This window comes from Saccopteryx bilineata, chromosome X (assembly GCF_036850765.1).
Source record: "Saccopteryx bilineata isolate mSacBil1 chromosome X, mSacBil1_pri_phased_curated, whole genome shotgun sequence".
Taxonomy (NCBI): Eukaryota; Metazoa; Chordata; class Mammalia; order Chiroptera; family Emballonuridae; genus Saccopteryx; species Saccopteryx bilineata.
Window position 1 is genome coordinate 60,754,186 of NC_089502.1, and position 23,491 is coordinate 60,777,676.

General features: G+C 41.8%; 1 protein-coding gene and 1 long non-coding RNA gene across 3 annotated transcripts in view; both read left to right on the top strand.

Moving 5' to 3' along the window:
• The first annotated feature begins 7,029 nt into the window (after positions 1–7,029).
• On the top strand, positions 7,030–8,479 carry BEX3 (brain expressed X-linked 3). The gene is made up of 3 exons (XM_066249136.1): positions 7,030–7,125; positions 7,445–7,517; positions 7,866–8,479. The coding sequence occupies exon 3, from the start codon at positions 7,892–7,894 to the stop codon at positions 8,228–8,230; it is 339 nt and encodes a 112-aa protein (XP_066105233.1). The 5' UTR covers positions 7,030–7,125; positions 7,445–7,517; positions 7,866–7,891; the 3' UTR covers positions 8,231–8,479.
• A 10,476-nt stretch (positions 8,480–18,955) lies between these two features.
• Positions 18,956–23,491, top strand: part of LOC136317499 (uncharacterized) — a 35,091-nt gene continuing 30,555 nt past the window's right edge. For both annotated transcript variants that reach the window (XR_010727884.1, XR_010727885.1), the window contains exons 1-4: positions 18,956–19,078; positions 20,178–20,251; positions 20,552–20,600; positions 21,207–21,340. This is a non-coding gene — a long non-coding RNA (uncharacterized lncRNA). The remainder of the gene's footprint in view (positions 19,079–20,177; positions 20,252–20,551; positions 20,601–21,206; positions 21,341–23,491) is intronic.

A 23,491-nucleotide genomic window follows, 5' to 3' on the forward strand; every position in this document is an offset into this window, starting at 1 on the left:
ATGTCTGGGGAATCAGAATTTCTAAATATGGTATTGAGATTGAGAAGTAGAAAAGAGAAGCAAGGCCTAAAAAATGGCTCAAACAATAAATGGATAAAAAAGTGAATAAAATATAGATTTTGGGACTTATTAAGAAATGAAACTGTTTGAATTCCAGCTCTATAACTCCTATTAGTTGTTTAGCTTCATTGTCTTAAAATTCTCTTCTGTGTAAAATGAGGGATAATCTTAACATCTACCTCAAAACATTTTGGGGAGGATAAAATGCAGTAGTGAATATACATATACAACAATGTCTGTCACATATCAGCATTTAAATATATGTGTTGTTTTATTTTATTTTCATCGCTATGCATGTTTAAGAAAACTAGAATAAGTCTTCACACGCTAGTTCATAACCTGAATTTAAAATAATTTTTTGTTTTCCTTCTACTTGCAAAAAGAATACATTTTCCTTAGACAATTTAGAAGATAGAAGTAATCACTATCTGATAAGCAGCATCAGAAATGCATCTTTAATCTCAAAGATGAAGATAATTAAAACAGGAGTGAATGAGGAAAAAACAGGGACACTGAGTCACTAGATATAGGTCTCTAAGTCTAAAATGTGGTGCAAGATAGTGTCATACTGCTAATGCCTGAGTCTCAGATTTGTGAGAGGAAATGTAACCCTTGATTCAGGAGCTGAGGTAGGAGTATAAGGTTGGCAGGAGGAAGGAAAGAAGAAGGGAAGAGGTGTGTGTGTGTGTGTGTGTGTGTGTGTGTGAGAGAGAGAGAGAGAGAGAGAGAGAGGATTTACACTTAATAGAGATAGATAAAAATTATCTGTACTACCAACACATAAAAATGATCAGTTTTTGCTTATTCTCATATCTACCTAATTTTTAAAATATTTGAAAAATGTAGAAAATTATAAATCAGCAGATTTATAATTTGGCATATCACCCAACACCACAAGAGCCAAAAGCAATTATAAATAAAATATTAGTATATTTACTTTGATTTTACATATAATCTGTGTAAACCTACAAGATAAGTATAGATGGATGGATGGATGGATGGATGGATGGATGGAGAGATAGATTGATAGTTCGATAAGTTTTTGATTCACACAATTATGGAGGCTAGGAAGTTTCGCAGTGTGCTGTCTGCAAGCTGGAAAGCCAGGAAGGTCAGTGGTATAGTTCAGAGGTTTGAGACTTGGAGAGCTGATGTGTAAATGCCAGTCTGAAATTAGAAGTCCTGAAAACCAGGAATGCCAAGGGCAGGACAAGATCAAAGTTCCAGCTCAAATGGTCAGGCAGAGAGTGAATTCAATGTTTCTCTGCCTTTCTGTTCTATTCAGGCCTTCAATGCATTGGATAACGCCAGTGGTGGTATTCAAATAATTTAACAACCTGATCTATACCTTAATGACTGTTTTAAGTATAAAGAAACAATATACTGAAAGGTAGTTTATTATTTCATGCATTTAATAGTTAAATAAGAACAGTAAGAGGCACACAAAACTAGATTATAACAGTTTTAAAATATTAATGAAAAATATTAAATAATACCTGACAAAAACAATAAAACTATTATTTAAGATATTTATATTGCTTTTTGATTGGCATCCTCACTTGCAATTTTTTTTCACCTATGGATGGAATGAACATCACTACGGGCATTGAGAATATGCTGTTGTGCAGACGAACATTCAGAAAGATTTGTGATTTCTACATTGGGTGGCTGCCCAGGTGCCCCCCTTAGAGAGAACCCTGATGACAAGTGCCATTTTAACCACCAGTTCGCCAAACTCAACAAAAAAAATAGGTATCAGTTCTGCAAACCAAACCGGTGTAAACTGGCTGAATCCCACCACTGGTGATACCCACCCACATTGGGGATGGCCATCTGATTTACTCAGTTCACCAATTCAGATGCTAAGCTCTTCCAGAAATACCATTGCAGACACACCCAGAAATGTTTATCCAGATATGTGGGCGTCCCATGGCCTGGCAGACACATGAAATTAACCATCACTTCCTCTTTCCCTGTTTACTCAGATGGTTTGAGAGTTTGGAAGAGGACAATAAAAAGACACTCTGTACCTGATTACTTAGGGTAAGATTGTTATCCCAATGTCATTAATCATCACTGTGGTTCATGTTTTATTTTCATAGTCTGCTGCTAAGCACTCACACCCAATCTTAGGCCATACCACCCTGAAAGCGGGAAAGAAAAGCAAAAAGAACTCACACCCAAGTAGTTCCCTTAGATTTTAGTGACATGTTGGAAGATTGAGCCATATCTTGCATGTGACGCCATATCTTGCATGTGACTTCTAGTTGATGAACCTCACATAGCATTCCTGTGACTCATAGATCTCTTTGTGCTACTCTGCAACAGTTTCTGGTCATCTTGTATCTCAAAACCTACTGTCAGGCAGATAAATTATATTTTGCTCACTCTGTTAAAGATGGACGCTGCTCTCACGTGGTGATGCTCTCATGTGATACAGCTAAATGCCCTTCTTCTTGGGAAGGGGCTTGGTTATACTGTGTATGTTGGGTGAGGGCTTTCGTGCCCAAAAGGTTTTAAAAGGAGGAGCTAGGAGGTCATTTTGGAGACGGTGGCCACGTTCTTGTAGAGAGGAGGAGCCCATGCTGTAGCAGGAGAGAGAAAGGCCACGTGGAGGGAAGGAGGCAGCCAAAATGGTGGAATGGGGGAAGGAGAAGCGAGTTCATAGAAGAAAAGGAGATGGGAACAGAGGTGAATAAGACTGGTGAGGTGGAAGCCTTTGATTCTAGGAAAACTCAGATGAGTCAGTGGCTCTGGGAGCCCTGAATGGAAAGGGAAGTGTTTCCCGCTGTGTATATTTACTCACTTGCTGAGTGCAAGTCTAGAATAAAGGAGAATGAACCACCAGTTCTTGGCTCTGTTGATTCCTTACCGTCTGTCTGAATCAAATGCAAACCTGCAAGAGCCAGGCGGCTGTGAAGATGGCTGTAACCACTGGCCATACACCTACCCTCTCCCCGGCAACAATTCCAGAGCCTGTAGGCCTGGTAAGATTTCTTTTTCACCACCCCCCCCGAAACTGGTAAGAAGTTAATTCTAGCACTTTCTCCACTCAGCCACATCAACACATCATCTCTGCAAAAATGTTCTTTTCAGGCTCCTATAGTATTTAGGTAATTCAAAATTCTAGTGACAAAACAGACATCTAACAGAGGAATGAAAAGTGAATCTTCCCAGCTTGTAGATATTTCTAAATTTTATGTACAATTCTTTTAGGATCCCACTCCCTAGGTTTTGAGGAAGGGAACCAATCAAGCACCACTATTTATCATAATAACAAGAGATAAGGAGGAGATAAGTTCTTTTTACAAGCACTGTACTTTCTCAGATGTGAATCCAGTCTCCTCCTTCCCCGTACTACACTACCTTTCTATTATTTCAATAAAATTTTCAATAGGTTGCTATCTATCTCCAACTCCCCAGAAAACTCTAAGGTACAAGAACAGCTGTTAATCAACACCTTATAACATTTTAGTAAAGATAACATCGTTTCCAGGACAATTTTTACCTATATTTAAAACATCACTTCATTACAACCAACTTCCTATATAGCATAACATCTGATATGGAACAATATACTAATGTATACTTTCATCCAAGAGAGTTTGGTGGTTTCAAACAAAACGTATTCCATATGAGTCAAAAGGACAACAGCAAAATATTAAACCACTGAAAGAAATAAAACTCCATTTGCTAAACTTCATAGTCAATGGTTATGTCACAGTGGCTTCTCTACTTTAAGAAGATTCTAGGTAATTCTTAATTTTCATAAAAACTTTTCTGTATTGCTTTAAATACAGTCCCCTGAATAAAGAACAATTCAGTTGTGGACACATTCACTCAACAAATATTCACTAATCACTTACTTGGTATAAGGAACTCAGTCACTAGATGTGCAAAGTAGAAAAAAGCAGATATGTTGGGTCCTCATGGATTTTGAAGACAAGTTGATCTAGTTAAGGAAAGAATTCAACTTTGCCTACTCTTCAAATTTTGTTAGAAACCACCTAATACTAGTAAAAATGAGTAAACTTTTATTGTCAATTTATTAGGCTTTGTGATAAGTATTCACAAAGGAAGCACGAAAACCTTGATAAGTAATTGACCCAAAGTCACACGTCAATTTAATAACAGACACAGGATTTTTACCGAGATGCATCTAACACAACTCATATTCCTATTCAATGTCTTTTCAGCCAATGTCACTAATAGAGCTATCTGTATGAAGTTCATTGTAAGACAGAACCCAGGAATTACTAGCTTCCCTTTAAAAGACATCTGGGAAAGTTGCAGACTGAGCTGTCAAACCTGCTAGCATATTCCCACTAGTTTATAAAGGAGTTCTTGAAATCATATTTTGACCAATGGGCTGAGATCTGCCTTGCCAAATTGAAGTTAAGTAGCTATATCTTCATTTGCATCTCTGCCAGCCAATCAGAGCAGCTTCATAGTGACCAATCAGGACAGTGCTATTTGAACCAAAAATTTTTGCGCAAATTTGGTTCCTTATTTGCATACTCAGCCAATTAGGGATCAGGGCATTCGCTATTTATATATAAGCAGACCTCCCATTTGTCTTGGGGGAGCATGCTTTGAGTTTTCACCTAAGACTGCATTCTTGCAAACTGTTCACCTGAATAAAAATCTCTCCATTTAACACAGGCCAGACTAGGAACTCATGTTGGCATTGGATTAGTGGCAGTGACCTTTTGTTGACATCATATATCTCTAAAAGCATATATATATATATATGGATAACTTTGGAGATATATAAAGTTATATATAACTTTATATAAATATTTATATATATAATAACTTTATATATCTCCAAAATATATACACACTAGGCTTATACTCTTCCTTTATTCAATGTCACTGTTCAGCAGGACAGGAGATTATATAGGAGTTTGGAGCCAAACTTAGATGCAATAAGCATTTGTCTGGCCTGTCTTCCCTCAATACAAACAATTCATTTTTGTTCCTTTATCATAAACTACACCTACTAATTATTTTTTTATAATAGCACCATTTTCCTAAAGACATCTCTATTTTCTAGTTGTGATATTATATATATTTTTAGTTATTTCAAGTTAGAGAAAAGAACATTTGTACTCAGGGTGAGTTTCAGTCTCAAGTTTAGTTGCTTTACTTCCCCCCTGCTTATTTTTAATATTTTTGAAACATTCACATCAAAAGGCATATAGCTTTAGAAGTCACTTCTGTATATTATGTACTAGACCTTTGAGATCATTCCTCTTTTTTTTTTAAGTGAGAGGAGGGAAGATAGTGAAACAGAGTCCAGCATGTACCCTGATTAGGATCCACCCAGCAACCCATCGATGCTTCGATCAACCAAGCTATTTTTAGCTCCTGAGGCCAGGTGTTGGGACCCACCCAGCTATCCTCAGCACCAGGCTGATGTTGGAACCAATGAAACCACTGGCTGTGGTAGGAAGAGAAGGAGAGCAGAGGAAGATGGAGGGGGGAAGAAGCAGATGGTCGCTTCTCCTGTGTGCTTGACTGGGAATTGAACCCGGGACATCCGACACTGGGCCAGTGCTCTATCTATATCTACTCAGCCAGCCAGCTAGGGCCATGAGATCATCCTAAGGAGATATTTGTAGGGGTGGGTGGGAGGGTTTGGAAAGAAAAGCAGGAAGCCTGACCAGTCTGTAGTGCAGTGGATAGAGTGTTGGACTGGGATTCAGAGGACTCAGGTTTGAAATCCCGAGGTTGCGGGCTTAAGCGCAGGGTCACTGGCTTGAATGTGGGATCATAGATACAACCCTACGGTTGCTGGCTTGAGCCCAAAGGTCATTGGCTTGAAGCCCAAAGTCACTCGCTTAAGCAAGGGGTCACTGGATTGGATGGAGCCCCCTGGTCAAGGCACATGTGAGAAAGCAATCAATTAACAACTAAGGAGACTAAGGAGCTACAATAAAGAATTGATGATTTTCATCTCTCTCCCTTCTTGTCTGTCTGTCCCTCTCTCTGTCTAAAAAAAAAAAGAAAAAAATAGAAAGAAAGAAAGAAGGAAAGAAAGAAAGAAAGAAAGAAAGAAAGATAAATAAATGAGACGCAGGAAATGAAAAGGCCTCTTTTCTTTAAAGATTCTGGTATTAAAAACATCACATAAATTTACATGAAATGGTCAAGATCTGACAACTGGATTTCTCCCTGAAGATTTACCTTATGGATCATTTTGAAAACACTGTGTTCAGGGAAATGCCTTCCTCCTTGCAAAATGAAAATCTGAAACATGTTCGTATGTTTCAAAAGTAATTTGAGTTTGTGTGGAGCCAGAGAAATATTCTGTGTGGTACAGGTGAAAATAAAAATGAGGCTTTTTCATTCCGCAGAATGAAGTATTTCTTTCAAAAATGGAAGCTCATGATGTTTTTTTTTGAGGCATGTTAATCATTTTAAAAACAGAAAATAAGAGAAATTATTGGGAAGTATATATACAACCCACTCTAACTCCTTGCCTCTCTTTCTGACAAGCCCCTGTTCCGCCCCACCCTAGTCCTCATTCTAAATTTCCTTCTAGGGTGTGAATTCAGGGGACAAGGTGAGAAATGGTGGCTGTGCTTGTGCAGGGTGTGTGCATGTGTGGGGTTGAGATGGCCAGCGAGAAGAGAGAAAGCAGAAAACGCCGAAACCATGGCCCCGGGCGATCAGCAGGGGTGGGGGGTGGGTGTGGATATCGCAGAACCTAGTAGGTAAACAGAGAAAGGCAACCCCAACCCCAGGAAGGTGATGGCACTTGTGGGCCCTCAGATCAGAGCGGACCAAGGTGAGTGACAGGGCGGTGCACGCTGGGCTACGGAGCACCATCCCGTGTGGGGGTTGTCTGTGCGTGTGCACGAGGCAGGGGAGGGGGCGCGCGCTCCTGCCGCACTGGCCGCTGGAGTTGGGGGGCGAGCTTGTTGGTGACGCGAGACCCTCACGTGACCGAGAGCTGCAGGGCGACGCAGCCTTCGGTGCAGTCGTCACTTCGGCTTGGGTACCAGCTTCCCGCTGCCCTGCGCACGGCGGGCTGGCATCGGGCCCGGGAAAGCGGAGCAGGTAAGGGTCCGGGGCCCGCGCGGAGGCCAGGGCGGCAGCCGCCCGCCAGCCCGGAGGCGGGCGCAGGGAATCAGTGCAGCGTCCCTGCCCGTTTTCTCGGGAACTTAAAACAGTGATCCCCCCAGGGTGAGGGTGCTGGGGCGGCAAGGTTCCAGGGAGGGCAGCAGAACCGCTCCGCATGGGAGCTCACCCCGAATTCCTGTAGGGAAATGGGGAGTCGGTGGGGGGAGAGAGGGCGGAAGACGCGGTCGGGGGGAGGGGGGGCGCACCGAGCGCCGGGCTGCAGCGGCACCCGCTCCCCCACCCCGGCCATCTGCAGGTCTGCGGATCCAAGTGTCGCGAAGGCTCGCTCGCTGAGAAGCCGGCGGAGGAGACAGCAAGGATAGGCCCAGGTAGGTGCGGGGAAAAGCACTGGGCGAGCGGCTGCGGAGCCTTGTCTGAAACACCGCCCTCAAGTACCCCCCCACCCGCTCCCCCTCCCCAGTCCTCCATTTTGCTGTCTGCTGAGCTCTAGGAAAGAATCCTGGGAAGGGAAAAATGGTGGGCTTTCGGGGAGGGAGGGAAAAGGAGAGAGCTGGAGGGAGGGGCTCGAATTGGAGGCCCCCTAGAGGGCGCAAGAAACTCCCAAGGTGAGAAAAAATGAAATAGAAAAAACCCTTTAATATCAGGGTTCTGAATTCTGCTGGTCAGTGCACCAAACATTCAATCTCTCCATGCCTTTGTCTTTCTTGTGTTCAAAGAAAAACAACCCGAAAGAAATTTCATCATGGCAGATATTCACCATGAAAACGAAGAAATGGACCAGCCCATGCAGAATGGAGAGGAAGACCGCCCTTTGGGAGGGGGCAACGGCCAGCAGCCAGCCGGAAATAATAGACGGGGACAGGCTCGCCGCCTGGCCCCGAACTTCCGATGGGCCATACCCAATAGGCAGGTTAATGATGGGATGGGTATAGAAGGAGATGATATGGAAATGTTCATGGAGGAGATGAGAGAAATCAGGAGAAAACTTAGGGAGCTGCAGCTGAGGAATTGTCTGCGTATCCTTATGGGGGAGCTCTCTAATCACCATGACCATCATGATGAATTTTGCCTTATGCCTTGATTCCTGCCATTTTTCGTGAGATTAATACTGTGATTCCCACTGTTTTCTTTTTTCTTTGCATTTCCTGATATGCCTTTATGGATTTATTTGCTGGGAACCTCTTGTGAGTTCCGTGTGTCTAGTGGGTTCTGTGTTACCAGCTTCTAACTGCAGATTGCCTTGGCACAGTCTTAAAGTTTCTGTCAACAGTAGTTTCACCCTTTTGCATGGAAACATGTGAAGTTAATAAAGCAATTAAAAAGCAAGCTATCTACTGTTGTCTCATTAAAAAAAAAAACATATACTCACAACTGTAAACCTACTTTGGTCCCACGCTGTATATATTAATTCCCCTCAAAAATCTTAAATCCCCAAGGTGTTAAAGTACATTTCTCTGTGGTGGGTAATACAGGATTTCCCCCCTTTTATTATCTGGAATTTTAGAGTAAAACAATTTTTCAATGAATCCATGAATGTAGTACAGGTACATAATCACTGGTTCAACAAACTGAATTTGGAAGAGTCAGCCTTCTGTAAAATGGGGCATCACCTTACAGGCTGCTAAGAGGAATGTGCTGAGCTACCTCCTATGCAGTTGCCCAGCATTTAGCAGAACCCTGGTCCCCATCAGGTACACGGGAGGCCTAAAGGGAGTTTTCATCCATGCTCAGGTCTAGAGGGCAAAAATAGGTGAGTTCCACCTTGTCATGCCTCTGATATTTGCAGTACATACTTCTGATTTACTGCGTTGTCAGTTGGGCATATTTTCCCTTCTGCTGGGTCCTGTTCATGTGCCAGAGCAGTCCAGGTGGTGAAACCCCACTGATTTCTCTGAATTCCTTGGTGAGCTAAATCCCTCTTTGGCCTCTATAGAAATGGGGAGAATGCCTTAATCTGTGGTTCTTGGTTTTATTTCTATGCCCCTCCTCTTTAAAGAACTCAGACGTAAAGGCACTAGGGGCCTAGCTCAGGAGACAAATCTACTTGTCTCACCCCAATGTGTCAAGAATTGCTTGACTTCAAAACATCAAAACAAGCATAATAAGATTTGTTTTGCCTGTATTTCTACCTTTGGGGGGGGGGTCCCAAAAGAACCCCTGGGTAGGCCTGCCCAACCAGTTTTACAGACTTACCTGGGAGAATTGTAAACTACATTAGGAGAGCACATTTTAAAGCTGAAACACTCCCATTTTTTATCACTACCACACCAGAAACGTGAGAACTGCTTTGTAAGGGTTTTTTTTTTTTTTTTTGTATTTTTCTGAAGCTGGAAACGGGGAGAGGCAGTCAGACAGACTCCCGCATGCATCCCACGGGGATCCACCTGGCACGCCCACCAGGGGGCCACGCTCTGCCCCTCCAGGGCATCGCTCTGTTGCAACCAGAGCCACCTAGCGCCTGGGGCAGAGGCCAAGGAGCCATCCCCAGCGCCGGGGCCATCTTTGCTCCAATGGAGCCTCACTGCGGAAGGGGAAGAGAGAGACAGTGAGGAAGGAGAGGGGGAGGGGTGGAGAAGCAGATAGGCGCTTCTCCTGTGTGCCCTGGCCGGAAATCGAACCCGGGACTTCTGCACACCAGGCAAACGCTCTACCACTGAGCCAACCGGCCAGGGCCACTTTGTAAGTTCTTAAAAACAATATTAACCATTAGGCATTATTTTTGTTTAAGTGTGTGCCCTTAAGAATGATTTTTGTCTTAATCATCCTGGAGCTCAGTTTCTAGTGTACTGCCTGACATAGTAGATATTTAATTATTTTGATTGATAAATAAGTATAATGGAGTTCAGGACCCAGCTTAGTATTGTTTTTAACTGTCCTTTATAATTAAGTGGCCTAAGGAAAGTAACTACTTACCTGGAAAGTATTACTTTTCATTTCCAAAGCAACTTTGTATGAAAATTCTATAACCCTAAATCCATAATTTTTAAAAAATTTATTTATTCGTTTTAGAGAGTGAGAGAGTGAGAACGGGCAGGGGCGGGGTGAGCAGGAAGCATCAACTCCCATATGTGCCTTGACCAGACAAGTGCAGGGTTTTGAACTGGCGACAGCATTCCAGGTCAATGCTTTATCAACTGCACCACCACAGGTCAGGCACAATCCACAATTTTTTTTAAACTTTTTATTATTATTATTAAGTGAGAGGTGGGGAGGCAGACACAGATTCCCGCATACGCCCTGACTGGGATCCACACGGTAAGCCCCCTACAGGGCGATGCTCTGCCCATTTGAGACCACTGCTCTGTTGCTCAGCAACTAATACGAATAAATTGATAAAAGAATAATTAAACGGCCCTGGCATGATAGCTCAGTTGGTTAGAACGTCATCCTGAAGTGCAGAAGTTGTCAGCTTGATCCCGGATCAGGGGACATAAGAAGAACAGCTCAATGTTCCTGTCTCTCTCTCTTTTCCCCTTCCTCTCTCACTGAAGTAAATAAGTAAAAATAAAGAATAATTAAATGCATTACATTTAGTTCCAGAGGCAAAGCCATGGAGCCATCTTCAGCCCCTGGGGGCCAATTTGCTGAACCAATCCAATCTACCCGTGGCTGCCGGAGAAAGGGGAGAGAGAAAGAGAGAGAGAGAGAGAGAGAGTAGAGAAGCAGATGGTAGCTTCTCCTGTGTGCCCTGATCAGGAATCAAACCTGGGACACCCACATGCAGGGCCATTACTCCACCACTGAGCAAACCTGCCAGGTCCTCATTTTTTTAAAAACCTGTATGTGTCAGTATTTACGTAAACACAGTCTACTTACTTACATGGTACTCATCTAGAGAAAATGTTAGAAATGATGACTCTTCTTTGCTCTCAACTCCTGTTGTCACCCCTGTAACACCTGATCAGGAACTACTGTTTTGATAATTCCTCAAATTGAAACAGATGATTTTGATGCATCTGAGTTCTGACAACATAATCAAAGGGAAACACTATCAGTGATTATACCACTTCACAAACATTGTGATGTAAATTCCATTATTTGATTCCACAATGAAAATATTTCCTCAAAATATATTTCTAAAATTGGCCTGACTGGTGGTGGCACAGTGGATAAAGTGTTGACCTGGAATGCTGAGGTTCCAGGTTTCAAACCCTGAGGTCACCAGCTTGAGTGTAGGCTCTTCATCAGCTTGAGTGCGGGATCATCAACAGGATCCCAAGGACACTGGCTTGAACTCAACCTTGCTGACGTGATCAAGGCTTCACTGCCTTGGTTGGACCTCATTTCTCTACCTGTGTGTGTGTCTCTCTCTGAGAAAAAAAATGTTTCTAAACTTGGATTGCATTAATCAATGTACATATTTAAACCAGTATTGTTTTTATTTTTCCAGATATCCTTATTAATGCATGAATATTATTAATATTATTAATCATGAACCTAGTATTAATAAGTTTAATTATTAAATTATTAAACAAAGTTAAGCTTCATTATTATTTTTTTTGCTACAAAGAGAGACAGACAGACAGAAAAGGAGAGAGATAAGAAGCATCAAGTCTTTGATGCAGCACCATAGTTATTCATTGATTGCTTTCTCATATGTGCCTTGACCAGGGGGCTACAGCAGAGTGAGTGACCGCTTGCTCAAGCCAGTGATCTTGAGTTCAAGCGAGGACCTTGGGTTTCAAGCCAGCGACCATGGGGTCATGTCTATAATACCATGCTCAAGCCAGCGACTCCTTGCTCAAGCTGGTGAGCCCCTGCTCAAGTCAGCGACCTTGAGGTTTCAAACCTGGGTCCTCTGGGTCCCAGTCCAATGCTCTATCTACTGTGCTACTGCCTGGTCAGGCAAGCATTATCATTTCTATGCAAGTCTGTGCCCTTTTACAGCAATGATTTTTGTCTTAATCACCATGAAGCTCAGTTTCTAGCCCAGTACTTGATAGAGTAGATACTTACTAATATAATGCATTTAATTATTCTTTATTTTTATTTATTTATTTCAGTGAGAGAGGAAGGGGAAAAGAGAGAGAGACAGGAACATTGAGTTGTTCTTATATGTGCCCTGATCGAGGATCAAGCTGACAACTTCTGCGCTTCAGGATGACGTTCTAACCAACTGAGCTATCATGCCAGGGCTGTTTAATTATTCTTTTATCAATTTATTCATATTAAACATTTTAAAATAACGAGTCTTTAAGGACTATTAATTTTTTATGCTTATGTTTTGAAAGGTTCTATGAGGAGCATTTAAAAATATATCAGTTTTATAATTATGTAAAACAAGGTTATTATACATATTTGACTTTTTCGGAGAATATAAAGAATATAAACAATACGATAATCCAATCATCTAAAGAAAACACTTATAAGTTTACCATCTTCCTATATTTAGTCAAGTTAAAGCCAGGCTTAGAACCTCTTTAGCGTAATACAGCATCTTACAAAGCCCCTGCCAATGAAACACATTTAGCTTATGTTTATTTTATTGTCTCGCTCTCCTCTTCAGTCATCAAAGCTAATTGGATCACATCTGACCAACTTTCAATTAGCTCCTGGTTTTCAAAACTGAAAATAACAGTCATTACATTTTAGTGGGTCCCCTCTCAATTGCCAAATTTTGGAAACAATTAGTGAATACAATTACTTACAGAACAAGAGAATACTAATTATTTTGCAACTTTTCTGTGCCTAACATAAAAAAAAAGACTGGATTACATGACTGAAATGGACAAAATCCCGTATGTATTTTCTATCTTCTTTTTTTGTAATAATGTATAATATAACTTCACATAATGTAATAAACATACTGATTTTGCTATGAATGATCCCATTTTTAAATTTTCAAGAAGATGGCATGTAATACAGTTGCAATCTCATATGGAACCAGTTCAAATGTTTTTGTTTTTAGTGAGAGAGAAAGAGATAGATGGAGGGGATAGAAAGGGTTAGACAGACAGGAAGGGAGAGAGATGAAAAGCATCAACTCATAGTTATGGCACCTTAGTTATTCATTGATTGCTCTCTCATAGATGTGCCTTCATTGGGGTGGGGAGGCTTCAGCAGAGCCAGTGACCCCTTGCTCAAGCCAGTGAGTTTGGGCTTCAAGCCAGCGACCTTTGGACTCAAGCCAGATACCATGGGTCATGTCTATGATCCCACGCTCAAGCTGATGACCCTGCACTCAAGCCAATAATCTCAGGGTTTCGAATTTGGGTCCTCAGCTTCCCAGGCTGATGCTCTATCTACTGCGCCACTGCCTGGTCAGGCAGTCCCCAGTTTTTAGATTGGATTATTTGCATGATAATTGCTGAGCTTTGTGAGTTTTGTATATATTTTGGATATTAACCCCTTATCAGAGTTGTTGTTCGTGAATATCATCTCCCTCTTAGTTGACTATCTTTTTGTTGTTGGTTTCTTATGTTTTGGAGAAGCGTCTTAGTTTGAATATAGTCCCATTTATTTATTTTTGCCTTTAGTTCCCTTGTCCTTATAGTCAATTTCATAAAGTGTTCTCTAAGGCCTAGTTCTATAAGATTAGTACCTATGTTTTCTTCTATGTAACTTATTGTTTCAGATTTTATATTTAGATCTTTGATCCAGAAAATACAAATTTTAATAGTTTGGAAGAATAATTCTACTTTAGTTTGTAGAATTGATATAAGGATGGAAGAAGACTGATGACTCTGATTTCTAGAAATCATTTGCATTTATTTAACAATTATTTATGGGATGTCTTGCCAGGTCCCACAAGCTCACATGCCATGTCTTTATCTCAGAACTTTCTCTTAGACCAGTGCTTGGCAAACTCATTAGTCAACAGAGCCAAATATTGACGGTACAACAATTGAAATTTCTTATGAGGGCCAAATTTTTTAAACTTAAACTATATAGGTAGGTACATTCCTTATCGAGACAGTGCCCGCATGTGGTATTTTGTGGAAGAGCCACACTCAAGGGGCCAAAGAGCCGCATATGGCTCGCGAGCCACAGTCTGCCAACCAGGGTCCTAGACTCAGGTATTCAACTGCCTATCAGAAATATATATCTAAAGCTGTGGTTTTCAAATGGGAGTGATTGTGCTCCCCATCTCCAGAAGACATGTGGAAATGTCTGGAGACATTTTTAATAGTCACAACTGATGGTGCCACTAAAATCTTGTGGTTGGAGGCTAAACATCCCAGAATGCATAGAACAGTCCTCACAAGAAAGTACTCTCTGGCCCAAAATGTCAATAGTGCTGTGGTTGAGAAAACCTGCTCTAGATCAAAGTAAATGCTATTACCAGCCTTCCCTACCCATCTTTGGAGTCCAACAACCCTGGATTAGAATACTCCCTTACAAGGTGTGTTTCCTTAGAAAATGTATTTAACCTCTATGAGCCTTAGTAGACCATGTCTGGAGGAAGAATGAAGTATCAGCATCCTAGATCAGGATTATTGATACTTAATTTACAAACTAGTTGTAGCAAGTTAAAGAAACAATATGTAAAGTTACTACTGCAGTGTCTGACCTCTAGTAAGCCCTTGACATGGTCGTTTTCTTCCCATCCCACTTGCTGACTTCTGCTTCTGAGATGACTTTAACTTAAAGTTCATAACCCAAAACCAGGGGTCGGGAACCTTTTTTGGCTGAGAGAGCCATGAATGCCACATATTTTAAAATGTAATTCCGTGAGAGCCATACAACGATCTGTGTACATTACGCATTATCCAATAAAAATTTGGTGTTGTCCCGGACGACAGCTGTGATTGGCTTCAGCCACCCGCAACCATGAACATAAGTGGTAGGAAATGAATAGATTGTAATACATGAGAATGTTTATATTTTTAGCGTTATTATTTTTTAATTAAATATTTGTCTGCAAGCCAGATGCAGCCATCAAAAGAGCCACATCTGGCTCGCGAGCCATAGGTTCCCGATCCCTGCCCTAAACAAACAGTATAACTGTGTTCTAAAGAGCTTCTGAAAATCTGACAATAGAGAGGAAAACAAATTTACGCAGACCCACATTGTGTATAAAAGTTGTTGCCACTTCTTTGTTGTAGAGTTGTCTAAGGGAGGAGTAGGAAAAACGAGAGCTTAGCTCAACCATATGGCCCATAAATTCTAGTTGTATCTCCTCCCCCGAGCAGGAAACTCATGTGTCTCCTTGAACTGCTCCCTCAGCTAGGGCACATCAAGCTGAATGCAGGTCAGGATCAACTTTGGAATCCTTTTCTAAACCCTCCCCTTATTAAGTAGAAATAAGGCTTCTGTATCAAAGGCCATTCAAATAATATAGGCCTCAGAAAACAGATACGTGCATTTAGCACCAACAGTGTATGTAAATGTCAGTTGCCCTTTCATTTCACCACTACTAGGTATTACCATCTGGTGTCTTTATCTTCTCATTTTCTGCAGACCTTTCCCACTGGAAGCATCTTCTCAGATGGTCATTTAGCTCACGGATTCATAGTCTCATCCCTCCCTGAGAGTTGACAGAGTTAGTAAATACAGAACACCTGGTTGAATTTGAATGTCAGAAAAATGAAATAATTTTGCATGAGACATTTATGCTAAAATGTACTTATTGGTCATTTAAGCTCAAGTTTAACTGTATTACATTTAATCTGGCATGCTTTCACGTGAAGGGATCTGCAGGAGAACAGAAGTGTTCCGGTCAATAACCCCAGCTGAGCCTGCAGCAGACGCCAACACCAACCATCTATGTGTGTGGGTTCTCCTGGATGCTCCAGCCAAGTGGAGCCTCCATATGACTGAAGCCCCTGGTGACAGGTCCCACATGGAGCAGAAGTCCCACCCAGCTGAGTCCAACAGACCCACAGAACCCTGAAGAACAATACATGGCTAATAGTTTGGAGTGTTTGTTAAATGTCACAATATGTGATTCCCCCCCCCCCACTCTTGGAATTTAGACTCTAATTCCACTACCTTTTCAGAAGATGAGCCCCAATGCCAATCATATGTGTTAAGTAAGAGGCTGTTCAATGAGTCACAAAGAAAGTCACATTCTCAGACCTTTGCTTGTTGAGTATTTAAAGAGAACATAGGGTATTTATTCACTTGAGAAGTATTCCTCAATGCAAGTTTTCTGAAAAAAAATTTTTTTTGCTACAGGGACAGCTTTACAAGGGAACTTCTTTCCTTGGGCACTCACAGGCAGGGTTCCTTCACCAGACAGCAGAGAGATGTGCATTTCAGTCCTCGCCCTTTGTAACTGTCTCAGTGCAGCACTGCTAGGTGAATAAGTCTGTCCGGTTCTGGGGTTTATTAATAGGAAATGACTTGCCTGCAGATCTAAACCATTTTCAATAATATTACTTTTATAAGGAATAAAGTCTATATATTTTTCTCTTTAATCTTTTTTCATATTCTTAGTTGGTTTAGAGCTTAGACAAAGAGCAGGGAGGTATGCAGGTGGGAGCTTAAAAGCCCAAGCATTTTGGAACAAGACCATATAATAGGTGGGAGCCAGCAAGGCACAGAAAAGGGAGAACTGTGAGCAGTTGTAAGGTTCTCCCCTGAGGGCAGAGAAGAAGATTTTTTTTTTTTTTTTTTGCATTTTTCTGAAGCTGGAAACAGGGAGAGACAGTCTGACAGACTCCCGCATGCGCCTGACCGGGATCCACCCGGCACGCCCACCAGGGGGCGACGCTCTGCCCACCAGGGGGCGATGTTCTGCCCATCCTGGGCGTCGCCATGTTGCGACCAGAGCCACTCTAGCGCCTGAGGCAGAGGCCACAGAGCCATCCCCAGCGCCCGGGCCATTTTTGCTCCAATGGAGCCTTGGCTGCGGGAGGAGAAGAGAGAGACAGAGAGGAAAGCGCGGCGGAGGGGTGGAGAAGCAAATGGGCGCTTCTCCTGTGTGCCCTGGCCGGGAATCGAACCCGGGTCCTCCGCACGCTAGGCCGACGCTCTACCGCTGAGCCAACCGGCCAGGGCCCAGAGAAGAAGATTTGCTTCATAAGGGTAACTTACCACCAAGAGCTTTAAAGAGAGAGGGTTTGGGCTGTGCAATCCCTTTCTCTTTTCAGGCTCACTACTCAGGTAAGTCATTCCTGTGATAAAGAAGTGAGTGAAGCCTGACCAAGCTGTGGCATAGTGGATAGCGCATGGGCGGAGGATGCTGAAGACAGGTTCAAAACCCTGAGATCACCCGCTTGAGCGTGGGCGCAACAGCTTGAGTGCAGGGTAGCCAGCCTGAGCGTGGGATAATAGACATGACCCAATGGTCACTGACTTGAACCCAAAGGTCACTGGTTTGAGCAAGGGTGTCACTGGCTCAGCTGGAGCCTTTTGGTCAAGGTACATATGAGAAAGCAATCAATGAACAACTAAGGTGCTGCAACTGTGAGTTGATGCTTCTCATCTCTTTCCCTTCCTGTCTGTCCTTGTCTGTTTCTCTATCTCGCATTAAAAAAGAAAAGTGTGTAGACTAGATGTGTTTTGGAGATGGATGCCCCTTCACATGAAAAGTATCAATAATTATCAGGAATGGGTGATTAGAATTCCCCAGGACAAATTAAATTAATGTATTGTTCATTTGATTCAGTTTCTGCCTAAACTAATTAACTTCAATATTCTAGGCCTGCTTCCTTGAAATAATTCCCAAATTGCTCAAATGAAATTTTGCTTGTGTGTTTCTATATCGTTAAGTCACATGATTATAGACAGCTGTTTGTTCTCTACCACAGATGGCTGTTTATTATTGTGTATGATTTATATTGACTCCAGGAACAAATATAACTACCAAAAGGACTCCATGAGGTGAATAAGGCCCAAATTCATAATCAGTCTAGCAATGACTGAATATCAGGAAAAGTCTCAGACTGGACTGCCAAGGTCCTGCATTGGGTTCCTGCCAGCTGAACCAGCCCTTGTAAAATAAATTCCTGGAATTATATTTCAACCAATGGGTTGAGACCTGCCTTGTCCAATCACAGCTTCACAGTTATATCTTCATTTGCATCTTTACCAGCCAATCAGAGCATCTCCATAATGACCAATCAGGACACAGGATTCTGACCAATCAGGACAGTGCTTTTTAGACCAATCAGGACAGTGCTTTTTAGACCAATCAAATTGTACAGCTTTGGATTCCTTATTTGCATAATATGAACCAATCAGAGACCAGAGTGGGCACTTTCTGTAAGTGGGCCTCCCTTTTTTCTCAGGGGAGTGCACTTTCAATTTCCTCCTGAGGCTGTTTCTCGGTATGCAAACTATTTACTTGAATTTTTACTTTTTTTTTTTTAACTACATCCTAGATTGGGGACTCCTGTTGGAATTGGATTAGTGACAGCGACCTTTTGCGGATGCTTGGTATGGTCACCCTCTGAGGCTAGCTCGTCTCTAAGAACCCTAGGTTTCTCCCTGGGTCTCTATTTACTAATAATACTGCCCTACTATTTTTTTTTTAATAAAAAACAATTACTGAAACAGAAACCTGTTTCAAAGTTCTGTTGAGTTGCCTGGCTCCCAGTCTAGTGCCCCTAATTAGTATGCTTTCTCACGTAGCGGCTTGAAAAGTAAAGGCGGTTTGCTTTGAGCTAAGCGCCAGTGGGTAGGATGTACGAAGGCATTTCTTTTGAAAGGACCAGGCTTCGCATCTGGTTGCCATAGAAACATGACGTCACATGGCGATTGTGACGACTTTTTAAAAGAGACAGACCTGTCTTGACCTAAAGGTATTTGGTTTCTGCCTTCAGGTATTTGGGACTCAGCTGAGGGCATAGGCGGGGGCTGAACTGCCCTGGGGTGTGGGGAGACAGGGTTCCAGACCCAAATCGCCTCTTTCGCGCTTTGGGGTTCAGTGCGCCGGCGGGCTCCTAGGTAAAGGGATTGTGGTCCTTGCAGGCTCCAGTGAGTGTGGTGTCCCGCCCCAGGGTGCCCTGGAACTACTTTCCTGAAAAACGCAGAGGTGCAGGAGGTAAGAACAGAACGGCAACGACTCTGAGCCCCAGGGTACCCCTCTGTTCAATTTGTTCGGAATTTGTTCTTTTTCTTTTAAAGAAATGCTCCAATGAACATTGGCATATAAGTTTTAGCATGGCCATATGCTTTCTTTCCCAAGGGTAAATACTTAAGAGTGCGATGGTTGAATTGTATGGTAGATGTAAGGTTACCTTTGTTCAGAAACTGCTAAACTGGTTTTTCCATTTTTCATAGCCACCAGCAGTGTGTGTGAATTCCATCCTCCACAACCTTGACAATGCTTGGTATCCTCAGTCTTTTTATATTTAGCAATTCTCATGGGGGTGTAATGATATCAAAATTTTGTTTTAATTTATAATACCACATTGTCTTGATTACTATAGGTTTATAATGAGTCTTCTAATCTAGGAGTATTCGCCCTCAAACTTTATTTTTCTTTTTCAGTTATCTTTCATATTCTATGTCCTCTTCATTTCTACATGAATTTCAGAATTGGCCTGTTGATTTCTTTTTAAAAATACTTCCTAAGGTTGTATTGGCATTGCATTGACTATATGGATCAACTTGAGGGAAAGTGACATCTTAACAATACAGAATCTTCTGAACCACGAAGATAGTTTTCTCTCCATTGATTTAGATTTTCTTTAATTTTTCTGAACAGTACTTTGTAATGTTCAATAAACAAGCTTTGCCTATCTGTAGAGAGATTATCCATAAGTATTTCATACTTTTTGATGCTATTGTAAAAGACATTATTTTATAAATACAGTTCCCAATTATTATATTTTCACTAAATTATTAAAAGCCAAATGATTGATAATAGCCATTGAATGATATTTCTGGTCTAAAGAACAGGCTGTCTTAGGATGGAAAAGCTACTTGATGCACAGCATAAATTTGACTGTGTTTCTCTATCAACACCTAGGCATATGGCAATGTACTGATACTAGGAGAAGAATGTCAGAGAAAATTCTACCGGCCATCTCCAAGAAAATCACTCATTAAAAGAAAATACTTATGGGAGCTTTCAACTTTCTATGTGTGGTTAGAATTGTGCCAGTTAAATTGTGGGTGTTTTCTTCTTTGTTTCCTAGCAAATCCACCTCAATGAATTCCTGGGTTCTTGGATGGTGACACAGACAGAAGGAGACAGCATGTATGTATATGAGTAAGTGTGTTTGTACGTGTGCAGATTGCTGAAGCTGCCAGGAATCATTATTGTGAGGAAACTTGAGTTGAATTATTATGATCACATCAGTCCTGTTCCCTTCCAACCACATCATAGAAACCGAAAATCAGAAGTGGGGTGTTTTTCCATCTTCACTTGCCCAGCATGGTTACCATGGTGACTCCTCACTGCAGTGGGATTTGGCGCAGATCAAGCATCATTTTATAATTCTAGGCTGAATCACCTATTACTATGATTGTTGTCATATACTGTTTTTCTAATTTTCTCATTTTTTTCCAGATTTATTAATTGAAATTGGACCAGATATAGAGATTTCTCTTCTCCCTAGGTATGTATGTATGTATGTACTTATTTATATCATAGATTTCTATTTTGCACTAAGGGTTATCATCTGACACAGTAATTATTTATTTTGATGTTCTGATTGTCACAGAATTGGCCAAGGAAAGCACCTTTAAGTTGGCTGCTGTGTCCATTTGACACGTCCTTAGAATGCTTTGAACATGTACTTTGCTCTCTGAGGTTGTCTCCAAATCTACACTCTCCTCAGCATCACTGAGGCATTGAGGACAAAATAACAACATACAATGCATGGCGCCTAGTAAGCTCTCACCAGATTCTATTTCTTCATTCCCACTTTACATCCTTTATTCTGTCAATGTGATACCTCTGGAATTAAGATCATAGCATGACTACACGTGGACAGGTAACAACAAGCAGGGATAAGCCCACATAACCATGATGGTCACTGCTATGAGGGGAGCAGCTGTCTGATGAGCTGGGGAAGAGACAAAGTGGCATTGCAGAGCTTCCAGTGAACTGAGTGGGGACAGGAAGCACATCCTCACCCTTTTTCCTGCATTTCCTGTGCTTTCCCATCCTCTCATGTCCCTCTCTGTTCCATGCGCTGTCTTATCCCATCTCTCCATTCTAGTGGAGCATCAGAGAACGGTGTGAACTCCGAGTTCCAGAAACAGGAGCTGAGAGAGAGAAGCCCAGTGTGATATCTGCTGTACTAGACGGGTTCCTGGAGCAAGAGTGAGCAGTCTCATCATGAGGACCCTTCAGGTATGTCACTACCATTTATTTCCTCCAGTGTCTCCTACAAACAAAGTGACAGTACATACTGCTGCCGCCCACCCAGGAACATTGTGGAGTTTAGGTGTGACCCAGGTAGGAAAGCAAGCTGTGGTTGTAGGTGTCACATTGACAGAATAAAGGACATAAAGTGGGAATGAAGAAATAAAATCTGGTGAGAACTTACTAGGTGCCATGCATTGTAGGTTTTTTATTTTGTCCTCAATGCCTCAGTGGGAGGGAAGGATCTGTGCACTTTCCAGTCATTACAGTAACAAAGATCCCCTAGAGACCATAGAACTCTGCACGATAGACATTAAATTGATGCTACACACTGGTCATCTGTTTAGGTCAGGATTACTCCAAGTGTGGTCCATAGCCTATTTCATCACAATCATCATGGGTGCTTGATAAAATTGTGGCTATCTGGGCCTGCCCTGGGCCTGCTGAATTAGAACCAGGAAGGTGAGGTACAGATGTCTGCATTTTGAGTAATATCTCCTGTTGTTTCTGGTACTCATCTGGGTTTAGAAAGCATTGCTGTAAATTTGCAGTGAACACTTAAAATTTTTTTTTTTTAAATTTTTTAATTTTTATTTTATTTATTCATTTTTAGAGAGGGGAGAGAGAGAGACAGAGAAGGAGAGAGAGGAGAGAAAGACAGAGAGAGAGAGAGGGGGGAGGAGGAGCTGGAAGCATCAACTCCCATATGTGCCTTGACCAGGCAAGCCCAGGGTTTCGAACCGGCGACCTCAGTATTTCCAGGTCGACGCTTTATCTACTGCGCCACCACAGGTCAGGCGAACACTTAAAATTTTTAATCCTTTTGATGTCTAATTTCCTTATCAACTTCTCCTACAACTCACACTTAAATATCTGTGTCTGCTCTTGTCACCAAGTAGATAACAATTCCTTCACATAAGTAATATTTACTCAGAGATTTGTATGTGAGGCACTAAATTAGGCACTGTGGATGCAGCACAGAGAACAAGACCAGCAGGGGCCCTCAAGTTCCACTCTAGTTTGGGAAAACAGACAATAAGCTAGTAAACACATAATAAGCATGGCAATTCCATATGGGGATGAGTGCTTTGAAGAGTATAAACATACCAAAACCTGGAAACAGCCCAAGTGTCCATCAGTGGACAAGTGGATTAAAAAGCTGTGATACATATACACAATGGAGTACTACATGGCTGTAAAAAAGAAAGGAAATCTTACCTTTTACAGTGGTATGGATAGACTTGGGGATTATTGTCACAAGGGAATACTACATGGCTATAAAAAAGAAGGAAATCTTACCTTTTACAACGGTTTGGATAGACATGGGGATTATTGTGCTAAGTGAAATAAGCCAGTCAGGGAAAGAAAAATACCATGTGATCTCACTTATTTGTGGAATCTAATGAACAAGGTGAACTGAGGAATGGAATAAAGGCAGAGGCGGGGTCACAGGGAGCAGAGGGACAGCTGTCAGAGGGAAGGGGATGAGGGGATGGGATCAGAGAAGGTAAAGGGATTAGTGAAACTATATATACATAACACAGAGATACAGATAATAGGACAGCAAATCCCAGAGAGAAGGGGAGAGTGAGTGAGAGGGTAAAGGGAATATAATGGGGTCATGTTGTTGGGGGTGAGGGTGTTATATTGAGTGGGACACTTGAATCCATGTTAGCAGAATAAATTAAATTTTTTTAATAGAAGAAAAAAAATAAATCAACTGTAAGAAAGTAAACATAAATAGAATAGAAAATAATGGGACACCAAAAACCCCGTCAATAGATGACTGGATAAAGAAGATGTGGCACATATACACTGTGGAATACTACTCAGCCATAAGAAATGATGACATCGTATCATTTACAGCAAAATGGTGGGATCTTTATAACATTATACGAAGTGAAATAAGTAAATCAGAAAAAACCAGGAACTGCATTATTCCATACGTAGGTGGGACATAAAAGTGAAACTAAGAGACATTGATAAGAGTGTGGAGGTTACGGGGGGAGGGGGGATAGGGAGAGGGGGAGGGGTGGGGGAGAGGCACAAAGAAAACTAGATAGAAGGTGACAGAGGACAATCTGACTTTGGGTGATGGGTATGCAACATAATTGAACGACAAGATAACCTGGACTTGTT